The 20346-nt window shown below is 40.2% G+C and overlaps 1 protein-coding gene across 3 annotated transcripts in view; it reads left to right on the forward strand.

Annotated features, from left to right (window-relative positions):
• The window catches only part of LRRFIP2 (LRR binding FLII interacting protein 2), a 58585-nt gene extending 53066 nt beyond the window's left edge, over positions 1-5519 (forward strand). For all 3 annotated transcript variants that reach the window (XM_063405050.1, XM_063405030.1, XM_063405040.1), the window contains 5 exons: positions 357-406; positions 1891-2011; positions 3003-3082; positions 3977-4081; positions 4841-5519. In XM_063405050.1, coding sequence (XP_063261120.1) covers positions 357-406; positions 1891-2011; positions 3003-3082; positions 3977-4081; positions 4841-4951 — 467 coding nt within the window. In that variant the 3' untranslated portion in view covers positions 4952-5519. The remainder of the gene's footprint in view (positions 1-356; positions 407-1890; positions 2012-3002; positions 3083-3976; positions 4082-4840) is intronic.
• The last annotated feature ends 14827 nt before the right edge of the window (positions 5520-20346 follow it).

The raw sequence follows: 20346 nt of genomic DNA on the forward strand, positions 1-20346 counted from the left end.
AAAGAATAAACAATTAGAAGAAACTTTTGTTGGAAATGGCTGTTCTAGATGTTGGGACAAAACTGTTTTAGTATTAAAAAAAAATATCAGTTGTTAATTTGCTTTAAAGATTTACTAAATTCTGAGGTCTTGCTTTGAGAACTTCTATGCTAATAAAACAGTGTGAATGAAGTATTTTTCCCTTTTTTTCTGCTATTAACTGAAGGTTGTTGTGTTATTAGTGAGATATCAAAGTTTTGTCGTCCCAGTGCTATTAGCTTTGATGAGCATTTCATTTGGAACGGAACAAAAAGTCGTGAAAAACATATTCTTAGGTACAGATTTTTCTGATTTTTTATTGGGTTCTTTGGTTTTAGATATCAGGCTACGAAAACTGGCTGGAGAAAAGGAGGAATTACTGTCCCAGGTAAAAAAAAAGTTATTAATTTCAGAAGTAGACCTTTGTGTATCATTTTGCAGACTATTTATATATAAGTAGTAAACAAATGTTAAGCACAAAGGTGCTTAATCAAATGCATAAACACTAAAGCAAAATAAAATACTCAAATTCTTACCTTGCTGACCAGGAATTAGCAATTCCTCTTGCTAGTGGCCTTATCCATGGGGTTTGGATCTTGGTTGGTAAAGAAACCTCATTTCACTAATTGGTTAGCTGAAATCTGACTTGTTCCTTACTTTACTATTAGTGCACATCCTTAAAGCTCTTTCTTTTATTTCATCTTGTGCAGAAATATTAAAGTCGGTAAAATTACACTCTCATAAGTTCAAGTGGCACTTTCTTTGAAACTGCTGAGTAATATTATTTCATTGATCATTTTGGTAACTCAGAGAGAAAATTAATATTATTAAAGCAATTGTGTTTAAATACAGCTCTGTTTTGAGAAGAGAGGACTCAAGCAAACCTATAGCCATTGAGCAATTGTTAAGAATACTATCCTTTTAGTTGAAGTTTTAAAAAAAAGTTTTAGTAGTAAAAGTTTTTACCCTTTTAGTTGAAGACATTGCAAATTTAAACCTTTGTTGTCAACATTTGGGTTTGCTGTGAATGAACCTTAATTATAGTATAGATACTTGTTTGGAATGCAAATAAATTATAGTATTAAATATATATAAATATGTATGCACATATTTATCACTGTATAATTTTAAAATCACTGATCATGTATTTGATTTGTATCATGAATGGGGGTTTTGCAACTTAACTCACATACTGCTAATCTGTAGAACAATATTTTTATATGAGTGTCCAAAAAGTAGCTCCTACTTCTTTCATAATGTCCATACACGGGGTACATAGCTGAGAAATCTATGTTCCCTGCCTACTGGAAAAACTGAGAGACAGCTGCTGTAGCATGAAATGGAACTATTAAAGACTAATGTGCCCTACAGACTTGCCTAGGACCATTGTTTCCAGGTGGAGTAGAAGAAAGGACCCCCTAAAAAAGCCATGGATTATTGTCTGCAAACTCACTAGGATAGTGTTCAATATCTTTGTGTGAGTTTAGAGTGGAAAAGATACACAGTAGAAGAAATCTGTAAATGGAGTTTAATGCCATCTCCTCTTTTGAGAAGTGAGCTGTGTTAGTTACTATGTGCTCCGGCACTGTGCAGATATCCCTGTAGCACTGATCAAACTGGTAGGCTTGGGTTGTGCATTGACATATAGAGGGTACTGACCCAGTGATGGGAGTGGATCCTACAGCCACAGACTTCAGGGAGTGACTGCCCTGCAGGGTTCTGCTGTTCTTGTTTACAGAACCTTCTCAGGTTTACAGAACCTTCTCAGGGGCATCTCAAGACTACTCTGCCCTGTTACCATTGAACATTTAGATACACAACTACTGAACTTCTGGGAGTCTCTTTTTCATAAAGAAACACTTCCTTTTTCAGGTTAGAAGACTGAAGATGCAATTGGAAGAAGAACAACAGAAGTACTCTAAAAGTGATGGCATGAATCCAGATATAATAGGCTTGGAGAATGGCTCTGACTTGCAGCTAATTGAGTTGCAAAGTAGGTATATGGTTATTCTTCTTGCAGAGAGGATTTCCAACTCCTCTTGTGCAACAGTAGTATTGTGAGTGACTATATTGTTGAGCAGATAAGCTTTTGTTGGTCTATATCCTTGCATGGAATTCTCACTGCAGAATAGCTTAAAAGTCTGCCTCTTTCAGCATTGAAGAAAAACATTCTGGGAAGTTATTTTTCAGTTGATAACCTTGCCTAGAGTGGGTGCCACTACTTGGATACAATTTTTAGACAATAGGATTTCAGCTAAGATTTTTTAGAATATGTATTCTATGGGATGATTTTGTTCCATCTTTGATATAGAAACCTAATCTGGAAGACTGTTGTCCTGAGGCAAAACATGAAAATTTATTTAACATAATATTTAGTGTTGCTTCATTGAAGCACTAAGATGCTTCTCATTTCAGGCAAGCCATTCACCTGAAAACATATTTGTTTGACAGACTGTCATTTAATATGCTTTTGTTAATGAACACGAACAAAACACTGGCAATGCGAGGGCTCAAATGTAACACCAAAATAATCTGCCAAACTCCTTGGAGTTTGGAGTCAGGTTCAAGCCTTGTGCTCCTCATTCAAATATTATTACAGATATATTATTACAGTCTAAGCTGAATGCTGCTGGTGTTACATTTGTTGTGGTCTGACATTTTGCAGTGTGCGTTTATTATGTTGATTCTGTTCTCTAAGGAATTGGTTTGGTGAGCTAAACATGTGTTTTAAAAGGTGTGTATCTCATTGATACACCTGAAATTTAATTCACACTTTTATACTGACAGTAGTTGTGATCTCTAAATAAAGGAAAATTATTTCATTTTTATACCATTGTAGATTGCTAAAAGAGCATTTACATCTTTGTGAATCTTGGGTATGGGCTTCTCAGTAAAATGGTTGTTTTAATGAATTCTAATTAAAAAGAAAACTGCTAGTTTAGACAGTTGCTTTGACTAACATATTTATGTCAATTTTTGTCTAGGAGATGCCAACAGACAAATTAGTGAATACAAATTTAAGCTTTCAAAAGCTGAACAAGATATAACTACTTTGGAACAAAATGTAAGTGTCTTTCTTCATGTTTGTTATTACACTGCACACTTTTAAAACACTTTTTTTGACAAAACCTATGAAAGCATATTGCATCATTTGATTTACTGTTCGATATTTAGTTTGCATAGAATGACACCATATTTTTCGTATTTCCTGTAATTAAATACCTATGCACAGCCTAACCGTGAGAGAAAATCTACCAAGACACTGAGCTGTAAAACCATGTTATTGACTTTAAAAGTGTGATTGTTTTCATAAATAACTCTCAACTTTAGACAGTAAATTTTGTACCTTCCACAGTATTTACAGCTTCCTTACGCATAATTAAGTTGAATAAATTGATCTTCTTGAACTAGTAGCTTCAGTTCTTCTTTATAATCTGCCATACTTTTGTATTTTAGGAACTTTACTACAGTTTATTACGTAAAAAATAAACGAAGGATTATAATTTAAATCACAGATGCTTATATTTTCTCTTCTGCAGATTCAGTCTAGTAGTCTATCATGTGGATTTAGGGGTAGCAGGGAGCTGTACATAGAAAAATCCAGCCAATGGGTTTTAACATCTGCAGGTTGCAATCAGGATTTGTCTCAAGTCCTCTCCTTACTGCTGAACTCTGTGCTTGGGCTCGAGACCTCTTACATCATGTCCTGAAAACAGTTCACAGTCTCCTTTCTACTTTGCACCTTTTCATACAGTTTCTGGTTTTCAACTTTCCACTTTCATTTTTCATCTCATGTGTTTCCCAATTCTTGATTTTTTGCATTCCAACTCCTCTCTCTCTGCTTAGCTCTTCAGCATTCTGTATCTTCTCAGCTGTGTCCTTGGAAGAACAGCTGGTGGCAGGTGAACTCCAGGTGGAACTCCTGAGTATATTTCTTTTGTCTTGTTTATGTTTACAGATTGGACGACTTGAGGGACAGGTTGCAAGGTATAAAAATGCAGCAGAAAATGCAGAAAAAGTAGAAGATGAACTCAAAGCTGAAAAAAGGAAGCTTCAGCGAGAGGTAACTAACTGACTTGGTTTCCTTTCCAACTATATTCCAGTTCCTTTCTGTCTTGAGCTGCTTTGTCTTTTGCCTCCAAGCTCTGTATTTTTATAATCTTTGATTACACACTTCTAATTGGTTCTTGATATGATCTTCAAGCTTCAGTGTGACATTCAGAGGACATCTAGCACATTAAAGTAATACTAACTACGATTCAATGCTGTACTTTCTTGAAAGGAAGCATCTAAGTGCAATTTTTTCTAAATGTGCTAATTTGTATATTTTAAAGTAATCCTTCTACGAAAATTGCTGGAGAGATGAATGGTCCCTATGCCAAGTGACAGCCTGGGAATTTTCCAACTTCTGCTTCACAAGATTCTGGGAAGAAGCTGTATTTAACTGAGCTGTTGATCATTGTTGCTTAAGAGCTGCTGCATCAGTAGCATGATGCCTGCTAGCTGTGGTGGGAATATGTATCTGTATGGAAGTAGTAGTGGTGGAGAGTGCTTTACCTTGTTCTAGGTAACTTGCTTTCATGTAATGGGAGGTTGCAGGCACCCAGTTATTTTGGAATGAATACACTTCATGTTTCAGTTGCTTCACAATTATTTTTAACAGTTTAATTCTGTTTCATCTGCCTGCAATATTGAAAGTGTTGTATCTTAACTTCTGTGGCACTCTTATGAAACGTGATATTTTTATTCCTCTTATCAAGCTTGAGAACAGCACAAAGTCCAAATAAACTAAAGTGATCATAATTTTTTTTCCATTTTATAGTTAAGAACAGCGCTGGATAAGATAGAAGAGATGGAGATGACCAATAGCCATTTAATGAAAAGGCTGGAGAAGATGAAGGCAAATAGGACTGCGCTGTTATCTCAACAGTGAAATGGAAATTGAAAATACAATGCACTGCTCCTTGAATAACTAGTCTCTAGCTTGTTTATAAATACAGACTTTCAGTGGCACAAACTATCTGAACAGTGAGCTGTTCACTGGTGGTTTTGTTTCATAATTAAATGACATACTTTTTGTAATTTATGAGAGAATGATATGTAGTTTGAATTCCCATGTGAATGACAGCAATTTTTCAGTAGTGTTTGATTCTAGGGTCAGAGATGGAGCACAATGCTGTATGTTTTTACAACTGTGGAATCAAGTTTACTCACGATCTCTTTTGGCTGCTTTAATGATGCTTGATGCTCAGAGACAGCTGCATGAATTCAAGACGCTGTATTATGAAACTAACACATACTTGCTTAAGACATCACACAGCAAAAGTGCCTTTTATCTGGTGCAATTTAGTCTTCATTGTTGAAATAACCTTTGAAACCAGAAAGCATTTTATTTTAAGATACATTTGGGGTATTCCCTAAACTTTATACATTTTGAAAATACATTTTTAAAAATATTAAAATTTATAAGAAATAAATAGGGACTGTATATAAAGATCTGCTTCTTTTGCATAGGCACATCTGACTCCTATGTAATTTTGTCAAATACTAGCCCCTGATACTCTTAGCATTAAGAGTGCAGATTTAAAAACTAAAGTTGTGCACCATCAAATTGTGCCATCTGCTTAAGTGCAAATTGAAATTTTATGGGGGGAAGGAAGGGGGTGAGAAATGTGGCTAAGGAGTTTATTAAATGGACACTTTACTGACCAAAACTGGATGTTTCGTGTTTTCTTTTGAATACTGAGATGCCAACAGGACAGAGCAAAATCTGTAGAATAGTAAAATCTGGTCTTCATATTCTTAACAGGTATCTTTCTGCCTTTGGAAGAGTGAATTTGAATTTTTTATTCTTAACCTAGTCTGCTACTGTTTGACAGTACTGCCATGGAGCAGAGGAACTGGACAAGGAAGAAGGTATTTTCAGGAATGGTGTGGCTTTTGACTGTAGCCTACTCCCTGTAGACAGTGAATACTGCTAAGAATGTCAAGCTGCCACATCACAAGCAGTACATCAGTAGCACCTGCAGTGGCAATTCTGAAGTGTTTGAAGTGGCACTGCCCTGTGTTGAAGTTTTCTTGAGGCAAGCAGGAGCCTTGGTCTGAGACGAATCATTCTTTTGGACTTGTAGCAGGTGTTTTCCACTTGAAAATTGCTACTCTTCTGGGAGTATTTCTCAAAGCAAGGCAGGTTTCAGGACCTTCGCAATTCCAAGAGTACCTCTGCTTGACCAGAGCTGTTTTCAAAGAAGAGCCGTGTTGACAATGCAAAACTAAAGCTTTCTGTCTCTGGATGTCTCCTGGACTTGGAAAATAAATTTCCTTCCCTGTTGAGATACCTTGTAAGTAACAGATCTACTTAGGCCTGTTTATTAAATAGGAGACAACTACACTTTGGTGATCACATAGATCATTATTTATGCTGTCAACTCTTTGCTTTTTTTTGTGTACTTATTCAGTAGAAGCTCTCAGCTCTTGATTAGGTTTTAATGGTAGGTATTCTAAAGATAAATTGATACTTTGGAGGTTTTCAGTGTGCACAAAACTCTGCTAAAACCTTATTTGGCATGTGGTAGGGGACCTTTCTTTTCATTCACTTCCTCCAAACCACCCCATTGAAGCTGGACATTTTATGGCACAGGGAAAACTGCAGCTTCAGTATTAAACCATGACAGTCAGGTATTTTCTTTGGGGTAAAGCATCAGTAAAGGTAAAGCATCAGTACGTTCTTTCTTAGTAGTTTTTTATAAAGAAAAGTTGCTAACAGTTCCGTTAGCATGGGCATATTAATTGAAGAGATTTCCAAGTTCTTGCTACCAGAAGATTAAAGCAAATTCAAGAAAATATCCAGGACAAGATTCCCAATGGGAGATACCAGGAAAAGCAGTAGCAAGGAAAAAAAAAGACATGGTTATTTTGTCTTGATACAGTATAGGCATGAAAAAAAGTTGTAAGTAATAATGAGTGACAATTGGATAGCAATACAGAAAGCTTTTTAAATTTTATTTTTACCAAAGCACAATTTCTTTGATCAGGACTGGAGAACCAGTGTATCTGTGACAAGCAAGTGAATAGAACATGATGGTACCAGTATTGCTGGAGACCACACATAGCTTGTTGGCCAAATAAAAAGCAAGCAATAGGTGTAATTATAGAAAGCTTATAGAAAAAGTTACTATATTTGGTCAGTTCAACTGATGTTTGATTGAGGAAAAAAGGGTAGGTTGTGTTTAATTATATTACTCCAGTAATTTTATTGATGGTTGCAAGGGGACAGGGACAATTTTTAGTGGCTCTTGCATGTAGGGTTATACCAAATTACTGCTCAAAAAAGGCATGAGATAGTACAAGGTAGGCATGAAGATAACTAACATTGAATAATTGTATTTTTTGTTTTATTCAGAAAATGTTTTTTTAACACCCATCATTGTTTGTCCTTCCCTCATATTTATGGGGTTTTCTTTGGTCTGTGAAGGGTTGTTAGGGCTGGGTGAAAGATTTGGTGAGTGTGTTGTTAGGGGGCAGACAGCAGCACCAAAAAGGAATGTGCCTCAGTGGCAGTTCAGGGTCACTAAAGTAATGACTAGTTTGAAACAACAGGAGCTGTTGTTTCATTTTTCAGGTTGCTTAACCTCCATCCAATTCCAATAAAGGCAGTGCATAAAGGACACAAAAGATTATCCTAGAGGAAGGGGATCAAAAACTTGGAAAAGAATAAAAGAAATACTCTGATTATAAAAAAAAAAAAATTGGCAGCAAATAAACACCCCATTACCACCACCAAATCGATGTGTTCAGTGATGCTGTTTTGCTGTGGTGCAGTACTGGCACTTTGCGGAGAGAAACCAGAAAATGGTCAGTGGGAGAAGGCTCCTGTTCAGCCTTATCCATTTGCAGTGCCCAGCCATGTTAGTGGCCATGCTCAGAACTGCACCCAAACCTACCAATCAGTTCTCCATTCTGGAAGAGAGGAGGATGGCAGGACTTGTGCCACCTCCTCCAGTTAACCAGAAGATCAACCTCCTCATACTTGCAAGGAGGGGACCTGAGGGCAAGCATGTATGCTTGTTTCTGTTTTCCAATAAACACTATGCTACCCATGCTAGGAGGCCAGGTGCCCACCTTAAGAGGCTTGCTGCTGGAAGAAGAGCTGATGCCAGATGATGCCCTCATCTGTCTTGAAGGAGGTGTATCTGCCAGGGTAGCAATGGCAGTGAATCCACTCTGTAGACAGTCACAGCACTTACTGATGCAGTGCAGACACCAGCTAATTCTTCCTTCAGAAAACAAATAAATGCATGAAAGTAAGTTAAAAACAAAAACCTGGAAATACCATAAAAGGTAAAATTTTATCACTCTATCACAGGCCTGAGGAAGACCCAACCATTGTCTGCAAGGAATAAACCTCCCCACAGGTGGGGAAAAAACTTGCCTTTGGCTTTCCCAGCCCTTCCTTGAGGGCCTGCGGAGCAAACCTGCTGGTGTATGGATTCAGAACTCCTGCCTCTGTTACCCCCAAGGGTAGAGGTTTTTGTCAGGCTCCCCCTCGCCCATGCCAGGGTGGGTAGTGAAAGTTGTCAGCAAGGCCAGAAACCAGCTCCCCTTCCACAACATTCATACCGTGCCCCACAAAAAAACCTCACAAACTTGGCAACTGGCTGAAAAATTATTTCCGCCCCACCACAGCAAAGCCGGGAACTTCCAGTGCCCAACCAAGCTGGACTATGCAATGCCTGGGACCAAGAGGCATTCCCTTCTCATTAGGTGTAGAATTTCAGCTGGGTGTAGACTGTCCTCAAGGAAGGCACTGCAACCAGAATCAATCAGCTTTGCCTTGCTGGTAGCTGATGGTTGCAGCACAGTTGTACTCAGGTTGCAGAGAGACCACGATGTCAGGGACCTGCAGTGGGGATGCTTCCCCTTTTCTGGTGCATGGAAAGTTCACTGGACTGCCATGGTTTCTGAAATACCATGGAGAGAGTTTAGCCAGTTCCGCAGCTTCCCCCAGGACTAGCAGAAATCTCTCATCAGCTGTGATCCCTACTCTCTACTATGGTTGCAGGGAAAGAGTCTGATTTTCTTGGCTTCTTAATGCCATGAGATTTGCAGAGCTGTTACTTGCTGGATCCTACTGTGCAGAGGGATGGATCTTTGCCATCTCCTGGAGTAGGTGAATGTACTGCAGCCAAGAATGGTTGAAAAGGTTTTCCAGTGGTGGCTTGTCCAAGGGACAAATGGATAAAGACAATTTTACAAGGTGCTGGCACTCTGGGGAGAGGAACCAAAAAGCTGCTGATCAATGGTCCGCTCTTTTCAAGGGTCTGCAGTATCCAGACTGTGCCCAAACCTTCCAATCAATTCTGCTCAATTTGGAGAGCAGGATGGCAGGACATGTGCCAGCTCCTCTGGCTAACCATGAGAAATCTATCTCTTGCAGGAACAGGATGCTCGTATGCCGCCTGTTATTTCCCAACACTGTTATTCCTCCTTGTGATGCAAAGCCAGGTACCAGCTCAAGACACTCATGGCAGGAAGAAGATAATGGCACAGAAAAATGTCCTTATCTCTGTTGAAGGGACAGAACCTGCAGACCATGTCATAGACTAGAATACCCAGGGACCAGATCGTCACTGGATGTCCATGGTATAGCAGTGGAAGATTATCCTCCCCTCGGGTGGGCTGTACACCTGCTTTCCTGTGGGATACAGATGGAGCTCATCAGGTGCACACTGCCATCGCCTGGCATCCCTGAGGATGCAGGGACTGCACTGGTGGCATACAGTGGGACCTGCTGCCTTTTTGCCAGCACCTGACTCTTGTTGACAAACTTTAAGTTGTAAAACAAAGCCCATGATACTGAAAGAGGGCAGAGTGAGCCCTGAGCAGGCCTAACCTAATGCAAGGAAAACACCCATGCAGGAGTAGGGAAAACACTGCCTTTTATCTGCCCCCACCCCTGTATTTGTCAAGAATAATATCATAGGCCAAGGCAGAAGAGGGGGGTAGAGCATCAGAAGCCCTTCCATGCCTGCAAATGAAAATGGCCAGCACAAAGGTTTTGCAAACCTGCCTCTGCTATCCTCCACAGATTGTTTTTCTTGGGCTGGTTTCCTCCACACCAGTCTCAGCTGCCTCCCATTCCATCTCCACCCACCCTGTATGACAAAAGCAACTTGAAGTATTATTCCCATCCCAGCAAAGGCTGCCCTTTGGTGCCTGACCAGGCCCTAGTGTAGGCTCACCTGAAAACTAAGTGTACAGCATGTCTTTTAGATTTGTGCTGCAACTGAAGTTGATCAGCTTCTCCTCACCAGTGGCCAGGTGAAGGATGACATTGCAGTGCAGGACCCGTGGCTGGTCTGGGGAGAGCCATTAGGGTTACAGGCCTGTATTTGCCAGGATATTCCTTCCAGTTCATGTTGTACATAGATGTCCTATTTGCCAGCTTCCTGTCACTTGGGACCTCCCCAGTTATCCAGGACTTCTAAAAATTACTGACATTAGCTTGGTGAGCCCTTCCACTAGCTCCCTCAATACCCTTGAGTGGATCTCATTGGGGTCCATACAGACTCATGAATGTCCAAGTGGCATAGCAGATTGCTGACCATTCCCTCCTGAATTATGGAAAATTCATTCTGCTCCTACCCTGCTTCTGTTCTTGTCTTCCAGGGAGGGGCAGGGTATCTGGAGAACAATGGCTCTTGCTATTAAAGACTGAGAGAAAGAAGGTATTAAGTATCTCATCCTTTTTAACTATGGTTCCTCTCGCATCCAATAAGGGAAGGAAAGTCTCCTTAGCCCTCCTTTTTTGGTGGTGTATTTGTAAAAACTTTTTTTGTAGTATTGTATGACAGAAGCCAGATTAAGTTCTACTTGGGCTTTGACCCTTCTAATTTTCTCCCTGCATCTTCATACTCTTCATGAGTTGTTGAGCCATCTTCCTGAGTTCCAGCCAATGCTCTTTTTTCAGCCAGACCAGTATTTTTTTCCCCCATGGTTCATCTTTCAGTACATGGGGGATATCCTGGTACTGTGCCTTTAAGATTTCCTTCTGGAAGAATGTCCAGCCTTCCTGGACCCCTTTGCTTCCTCAGGACTGCCTTCCAATGGACTATGTCAACCAGTGTCCCAAACTGGCTGAAGTCTGCCCTCCAGAAGTCCAAGGTACCATTTCTGCTCATCCCTTTCCTAACTTCTCCAAGTAACAAATACTCTGTATAATTTCATGGTCACTGTGCACAAGGTGGTCTCCAACTGTCACATCACCCACCAGTCCTTCACTGTTTAGAAACAGCAGATCCAGCAGAGCCTTATCTAGTTGGCTCACTTACCATCTTCCAGTGGAAATAATGCTTGTCATTTTTCATTTTAGAAGTGTCCCATATAATGATGATTGACCAATGGAGATGGACTTTCCTATCATGTTTGAAGTAGTACTTTCATTGGTTTTAAGGGATTTGGAGTGTCTAGGACCACTTGATCCTGAATATTTGTGTCTCTCAGGTCTACTTTATGCCAGGATTGGTGTTTTCTGTTGAAGCTGGTAGTAAGTTCATTTGGAAGTTCAGTGGAGAGCTGATGGTGAATCTTATACAGCTTCAGCAGCTGCTGAACCTGTACTCTGCCAGGTTCTGTGGTCCAGTCTGCGCACAGTGTAGCCAGGGCACTCTTTTCCTCCTCTGTTGTAGCTGTGTAAGCAGATGCAGTGTGTAAGGCTCTAATAAAAGGACTTTACAGTAGTTCATGTACTCTGGGTTAGGTGCATGGGAGAAACGCTGACCAGATATTCTCAAGAGGTCAATATAAGACAAAAGTTTACTGGCAAACTAGAAAGTCAGGGAATTTTGACAAAAGATTTAGTATAATATCCAATCAACATAAAACACTGCTCAAAGCTTTAATTTGGCCCATTCAAATTAGTAAATTTTAAACTCGTTCAATGTTAGGTTACTCAAAATATTTCAAGAAGAGGGAATTAGAAAGAAGAAAGACAGAAAAGATACAGAAAAATACTCATATAAAAGAAATAGAAAAGCCAACTCCTGGGTTGCACCAGCATTCAGATACAAACTCCAAGAGAAAGGCAGGGTCAAAGTGTGTGCCTCATTTTAAGCCTCAAATACCCCTTGGCGTTCCTGGGCCTTCCCCACAGGTGGGACTTCACTTAGCCACTTAGAAGCTGGATTAGGCAAGAGTGGAGTACTGCCTGCCGTGTGCTGATGATTGGCAGACACTGTGGGGCTAGGGTACAGGCTCTAGGAGTGGGTGGTGCGGAGCAGTTCACTTACCAGGGCAAGGTCTGACCTACCCCACCTTCCCCCTGTGCATCCCAGAATACCTAGAGACATTGATCTTTTCACTGTATCAGCCAGCCTGTCAGCTCAGATTTGGCTAGCCAGCTGGAGCAGAACATCAGTTGTCACTGACAAATGTAGATAAAAAATATGAATATGCATTTTGCAATTTGGGATAAAAAGCCTCTGGGTTGGAGGTGGAGATATCAATTTATTGATCAATTCAATCCATAGATCCAACCTCCATTTTCTGCAACCTGAGGAACAATCATTGACAGGGAGCCGAAACGGGATTTTAAGGTATTATACATCGCGGTCCCTGTTCCAAGTGATCTGGGCCCCGGGGTTCCCCCCTTTTCCCCCCTGCAGCGCTTGTCGCTGGTGCGCTGGTCGGGACCACCAGGGACTCTGCGTGGGGAGGGACCCTGGGGCCCCCACTGCCAACGCGATCCCCGCGGACGGGAACCCTGCGCGGCTCGGGGCCCCCACTGCCAACGTGATCCCCGCGGATGGGACCCCTGTCTGGGATCTGTGATCTTGTGTTCCCTTTCTGTTATTGTGACCCCATGGTTGGAAAATCCTGCTTGGGGTCAGGGGATGGGAGGCTGATTTACCTAGAGGCTGTAATGTCAGATTTATGCTTGCTTATAGTCTTACTAGAGTTTTGCTTGTTAGGAATTCTATGCTTTGCTTGCTGTTTCATTAGAACTCTGTTAAGATTTCTATGCTTTGGCTATTGTTTTATTTAGGTTTTGCTTGTTTATGTTTATAATTGATTGTACTGTACTGTAAGACCGCTCTTAGAACTCTCGCACCTTCAGATACATGCTTTGTAAATAAATCACTCTGCTTAGATACTAAAATGCTGTAAGACCCTATAAAGACTTATACCCTCACAACGACCTCAGCAGGCCCTCATTGGGTTTCTGCTCATTGTACTAAGCCTTACCTTGAGTACACAGGAAGGAACAGGATGGATGGTCCCACAACTGAAGAAGAATGCGTGGGTGACACTGGCCATCACGTGGATTGAAGCATGGACCCTCAAAGAACATGTTGTGAAGATGATAATTCAGGGCAAAGCAAATATTGACTCATGCTGAAAACCCAAATTCAAATTGGTGGATGCTACCTTTACTTTAGTTTTTTGTACTTCTCTACAGAGAGGTTGGCAGCACTGAGTAATGTGTCTTGAACCATTTCCCTTTACATAGCAGTTACTGTCCCAAAATAAAGGAGCTTAATGTACCTGGAGAAGAGGTATTGCCTTTGTATAACGTTATAGAACTAGTAGCTAAAATTCCACCTTAAAAACTAGGTTAGTTACGCATTATGATAGCAGCAGCCAGTTGTAAAGTTAAGTGGATGTTACTCAGTTCTAATTGGTGACTGGACAGATGACTTGGTCTCTTAGCCCCAAAAATGTAACTCTGTGTAGAGAAAAATTTATTTCACTAAAAGTGAAGATAGCATTCTGCCATAAATGTGTCATTAAGGGACTGTGGGGTCTGTAACTGCATCTGAAAATCCATTTCTACATTCCTTGATGGTGTATTTGTTACTGTTAGTGTATGGTCATGGATGTCAGGATTTTGAGGGCATGTGTTGTATGAGTTTGTCAGATCACAGTGGGTCAGTTCATGGGAGCATTCTAGATTTGAAGGAAGGAGCCGGTTATTTGCAGGTGGATGAAGAATGGGAATGATTGAGTGGTTTCCTTGAGAACTGGGATATTGTTGAACGGCTTGGGGTATTGTTGGAAGCTGGACTGTTAATTCTGCTGGTAGTTGCAATCACTGTTTTGTGTCTTCTCTGTCTGCTTGGATTTTTGCAAAGGGCCCTGCAAAAATCCTTAGCAGTAGTGTTTGTGGTTCAAGTACAAAAAGTGGGAATTGTGGAAGGGGCTTCAGCTGGTCTGTAAGCCCGAAGTGTAAGTTAGCTGAAGAAGAAACTGCTAACAGCTGTGTTGACCCCTGAAAGGAATTTCACCAAGGTTGTTGGCATGGAAAACGAGGAGAGAAGAAGGAGAGGGAGATAACCTGTGGATGGAAGATACGTGTTTGGAAAACTTTTGTGAATGTTGATTGAAAACAGCAGTGGAGACATTTTGTGCTAATGAACGTTGTGTTTATTTTGTGTGACCAATGAGTGGAGTGTAAACTTTGTTGAGTGTATAAAAGACAGCATGCTGTTGTAATAAACAGAAGCCTTCTTAAGATTTTACTGTGTTACTTTGTGAGTCATGACCGTCCCAACAACGACACCAGAGGTTTGGTGGCAGATGAGAGATTCACTGGTTCACCTGTTCCACATGAAGAGGAATGAGACTCCTTCCTTTCTCTAGTTTGCAGTTCAGATGAAGACAGTGCCTGCTGAATGTTTTCCCATGTTCCTCCATAATACAATGTTAGGACTACTGGCCTGAAACTTACAGCCTTGCCCTGAGAATCAGTAATTCCAGTGGAGGGTGTAAACCTGATGTTGTACCATTCTGTAGTATCAGAAGGATGTAAATAGGCTGAGCTCTTTCCTCCTTTTGTCACTTTAGTATCCCTGCAGCCTACAGTGGCTGTTTCCTTTAACTACAAAACAAGCTTTGTGTGAAGCCTACTTGAAGCATGGGAAGCCCTCTCAACCTGAGTGTGCTGCTGCTTCTCGTTTCTATGTTGGTATGCCTAAGACTGGTAAGAAAGCAAGGCTGGTCTCTCTCTGGAAACTGCCATAGGACCTCTAGCAAATGCTAAGTATCATACCATATACTTTCTCTGCCTTTGTTGAAGGAGCTCCACTCAATGTCTCAATGAGTAACAGCCCATTCTTCCATATTTTTTGGTGTACCTCTCTAAAACTATGCAGATGCAGCCCTACCCTTTAGAGGGTTTTCTTCCAGTGTGCCCAAAATAACTTGTATATCAGTAGATGATGGTGGGTAAATTCAAACTCTAGATGGAGTGGATGTTTTTTCCATTCATTGTGTATTGTTACAAAGGGGCAGTTAGTGGATAAAATGCACATCAAGCAAACAGCACTGTACCCATAGAAAATATTGATTTGAAAAATAAAGTTGGAGAGGTTTTTTGCTATGCCAGGAAGTCACTGGTTATTTGGGAGAGGATGTTGATAACCTTGCAGAAGATATTTTATTTGAGGAGCTAGGGATCTTGAACAGACCATGTCTGCTCTATTGCACCTTGTACTTGAAGCCTGAGAAGCACATATATTCTTTGTACAATGTCTAGTATCTTAGAGAAAGGTAAGTTCCATGTGGATCAATAGGTGGAATGTAATGATCCTTACCAGAGACCCCTCTGCATTGTGGAGTTGTTGGTCCATATAACACTTGACCTCAGCAGGTGCAGGCCTGTCCTGCATATATGAAATGGCCTCAGGCTCTGTGTGCTGCACAGGGTATGTTGACTGCAAGATCAATTCAGCCAGCTCATTGTAACGTTAGTAGCTTGCAGGCAGCTCCCACTTGGTAGCAGTGGTTATGCCACTTCCATGGCTGTAGTTTCATCTATAAACACAGCAAGAAATTCTTCTGTGAACATCCTTTATGACTAGAGCTATTGCCTCATAAGAAAATTTTAAGATAGCTCAAATAACCAAATAAAAAAGAAGAATCTCACCTACACTGACAAGGTCTGTCTAGCATGATGCATGTGGATCAGAGGTCTCTTCAAAGCTACAGCACCCACCGTTCCTGCCATCTCAAATGATGTAAGATTACTCTCCTTCTAGTGTTAGTTTTAGTAAATAACACTTTTAATGACAGTTTAGAGATCCTGAGTACCTCTCTCCCTGAATTATCACATGCTAGCACCTTCTGTGCAAAACAGAGTGTTTACCCCCTTGATAGGAGTAAGATATAGCTAGAGTATTTTTCAATTTGAAATTAAGAGTCTACAGTTAGAGATCTATACATCCAACTTTTGATCATACTTGTAGTCTATTTTAGGTCCCCTCTACAATGTATTAAAATGGAGCGGGTTCACACTGTTTTCATATCAAGAACGTTTATTCTGTGGAATCCAGGGTTTCTCAGTTTGTTAGGAGGATTAAGGTAATATCTTTGAAAAATAAATATCTGCCAAAGAAGGCAGAAACCCTTCTGGAATAGAAAGAAGACTTCTCCCCCCACATTACTATAACTTTGAAATTATGGGGATTTCAGACAAAAATGTAGAAAAAGGAATAACAGTTCTTTCCTAGAAAACAGAACAGAGCAAACAGCAATGCAACAATAGAAATTTTCAACCCATGGAGCACCTTTTCCCTGTGGGTGTAGTTGTGAAAGCCGCCAGCAGGGCGCGCTGTGGGAGGCAAAGAGTCTCTTCAAGATGGATGTTAAAATCTTCCTCAAGAGGAGCTAGAACTTGACAGAACAGCAAGAAACCTTCCAGTGTCTTGGTGTAAGGGTCTTAAAGCCCTGCCCTGGGGTGACGAGGCATCAGGACAATGAAGGGTATAATGCTGTGCAGCACCAGTGCACTGCAATTTAAGGTCTGTTTTTGACAAACAAAATGGAAGGGGAAAAACTTGGGTTACCGTAGTACAGGTCATGAACTAAATAACCTACTTACTGGTCAGGATGCTGAGGCTCCAGGTACAGTCAGTCTTTCCTACCTGGAGATTCTTGAAATTTTATGCAGTGGCATGATCCCTGGAAATACTGTAGACCAAAACACACTAATGGAAATTGTGTTTTCAAAAGGAAAAATATGTATTTTACTTAAACATAATCAGTGATCTGGTTTTGATTGATCATTTAATAAGGCCTCCTGGTGGAAACAGTGTTTTCACCAAAAAAAGCAAATTGAAAACAGACCATAAGCTGTTCCCATTGCTGAGACGAGGTCCAGCCTTTTGCTGTGGCTGTAGCAGTCAAACTTGAAAATTCAGGAAATTTTGAAAAATGGTATGTTAATTTTGGAAATGTTCTCCTTTTTTTCCTGTATATGTGACTATATATATTCCTATATATGTACTTGAAGGTAGGAGTGTTTCTGGTTCTCCCTCCTTCTACTCCTTCTTTTCTTCCCTGCCCACGCACATGAGTTGAACAAACTGTTGTCCATCACAGCTCAGTCAGGTTATTATTGTATGTGAACTCAGGCATCATGCCTCATATTCCATGTGGTGGTGCTTGGGTCTCAGTAACAACTTTTTCTTTCAGCTTTTTGTAACAGCTCAGTAACAGCACTTTCTTTCTGCTAATCTGCTGCAGATGTCAAGTAAAAAGTTTTTCGCACCCTTTATGGGTATGAAATACAAAATTACATTAAAGTATATGAAAGGTTAGAAACTTAGAGACTTTATATTAAATGTGAAGGGATGGGATACGTAATCTTGATTGCTGAGTAATCATTCTCCTAGTGGCATGATCAAAATCGGTCTGGAAAAAATTTATTCCTACTCTTATTTTACAATTTGAACCTCAAAATGATTGTTAGTTGTGCTATTCTACAAGAGGAAAGAAAAAGTCCCCCTGAAGGTACTAATTCATCAAGCCACCTTCCTGCAAGGCAGTGCCTCCTGCAGGAGCTATCTATGGATGCATAGTCCTGTGACCATCTAAGCTTTTTTGGAGAGGCCTCTGAGCACTTTGTCACGGCAGAAACCGGTATCTTTTTGTGGTGCATTTTGGCTATGTGTAGAGATAGATTCCTGATTTTGAGAAATGCTTCATTTATTTTTAGGATTATCTTGCCCCATGTATTCACTGTTCCACAAATGGCAAAGCTCCAACTGGCATAAGAATGAAATTTTCTTTAGAAGCTGAAGCTTTTGATTTGAAATTTGGTGCTCATTTGGAACAGTGGGTCACCTTTCCTTTTGAGCCCCACTATTTTCACATATTTGAGTCCCCTGCCCCCCTAACTCCCCCATATCTGTTGGTTTGAATCTCATTTTTATTCATTTACACTTTTCTAACAGAAAATCTTTGGGAGAAGTTTTTGGGATTTGCTAGTGGAGCCGCTAAGAGAATTTATTAGTTAGAAAATAATGAGAGTGATTCCCATATGCTGTAATATCTCACAAGGAGGCATCTTCTTGACATACGTGTATTAGGTTGCCTCCCTGGTGGTATGAAAATACTTCTCCAATATGTATTCAGTAGTTCCTGAGATTAACCTCAGGAACTAGGAAATTACTGGAAACTGGTAATACAAAGAAGTAAAAGTTATCTGTTGTGGAACTATATTTAAAGACAGTTTGGACTCATTAGGGGAAACTCGACGACTAGTACTTGTTCATTGTAATTTGACTTACTTCCCTGTAATTGTCTATAGGTGCAGAGAAATAATTGCTTAAACTGTTCCTTTAAGGTTTTTTTGTTTTCTCATCATATCCCATTTCAATATCTCAAACTGAATAGTCTACAATTTGAATCACTCTTAAAATTTATTAGTATTGGTATCTAGTATCAACAGATACTAGCTGTTGGCAGACTGCAATCATCCTCATGTAGATCTTTCTCATTTACAGCTACATGTGAGAAGAATGCATGAGAGGGTTTCTGTATCACCTGTTGTAGGTTGTTTTGATTGTTGAGAAGTCATTATTCTCAAGCATGTGTAAGTAATTGTACCAGATATGACACAAAATTATTCTTTAACTATAAAGAATATGCAAATGCCTTTACTCAAATAAATGCATTTATGCTGATAACTCCTTTGTACTTTCATGGCAAAAGTTGATCGTATTTTATCTTCTTTTCATTAGAAGCAGCAGATTGTCCGTAACCATTTTTGTAGTATTTGCATTAATTCTGCAACTCTGTAACAGTAGAGCAGCTGTAGTAGTGCTTATACTTGTAGAAGCTTGAAATAACCGAAAATCAGCTGTGTAAGATATGTACTCGACAAGTCATGTCTTTCAAGTGTTAGCAAAGTCCCAACAACAGAAGTTTACACTTAATAGATAACATCTAACTCTGTCCTGTACTTAGGACTGCAAGTCCTGCAGACATCCTACAGCACCTGAGTTACTGGGGTAGTGATAGTCCTCATGTATCACAAACATGCAGTTAAACCACCGTGTATCAAACAGCGCATTTCACCATGGTATTCACAAGTAACTTAGCCATGTGGTTTTTGTGACTTTGTATTAGTATTAAAAGGAAATGGTTTAGAAGCCTACTGTGGTAAAAGACTGCGGTCTAACTGTCCTCAGCTAATCACCCGTTCTCATCACAGCCCACCTCCTCTGAACCAGTTGTGACTGGTTCAGTTTATAGGGTTTTTCCACTACATAACCAAACCTTCCTGTAAACAAATGCCCCAGCACCCAGAAGGCTTAAAAATCCACTTTCCCTCTTATTTGAGCTAGATAAATAAGAATTAAAATCTTAGTAGGAGAAGTATCTGTTTGTATAAAAATCTTCAGGGACATTTGAGCTGTTGAAAGGTGTAAAACCTGCAACCAAGCATTCGGAAAACCCCTGAAACTGAGAGGTGATGGTTTAGGGTTGCATGTAGGCAAGAGGTTTGCTGTGTTTTCTCTCTGTTTGTCAGAACTGCATGGACAATATCTTTGTATCTCCTCTTGTGTAGGAGATACAAAGAACGGATTCACGGATCATATAGTGAGAGATCTTGGTTCCTTAATGCAGTCAAGCATTTGTCTAGCAGAGATAAAGGAGATCCAGGTAAAATCCATGATGCTACTGAAATCCACAGTTACTGCATTCCAAAAATACCTTTGTAGCTGTTTTGTTTCACCTTGATTGGAACCAAACCTTAACAAATGGCATCCCAGGTGTTTCTCAGAGTTTGAATGAAGTCTAGAAATCACATTTCTTCCTATTGAAGAGTAACATGACATTGAAGGCAGTAATTAGTTGCTTTGGCTTCAATACGAAGATTCTAACATAGATTGTAAGGTATGCCATTAGTACAATAGCTGTGGTCGTTAGAACTCAGCCTGGTATGTTTTCCTTCCCTTAAGATGGCATGAGCCGTAGGAGGCAGTCCTGTTGTAACATCTCCCCTTGGCTTGGCTCAGCTGTTTTATAAAGCTTAGCTTTCTGTTT

Source organism: Prinia subflava, chromosome 1 (genome assembly GCF_021018805.1).
Source record: "Prinia subflava isolate CZ2003 ecotype Zambia chromosome 1, Cam_Psub_1.2, whole genome shotgun sequence".
Lineage (NCBI taxonomy): Eukaryota > Metazoa > Chordata > Aves > Passeriformes > Cisticolidae > Prinia > Prinia subflava.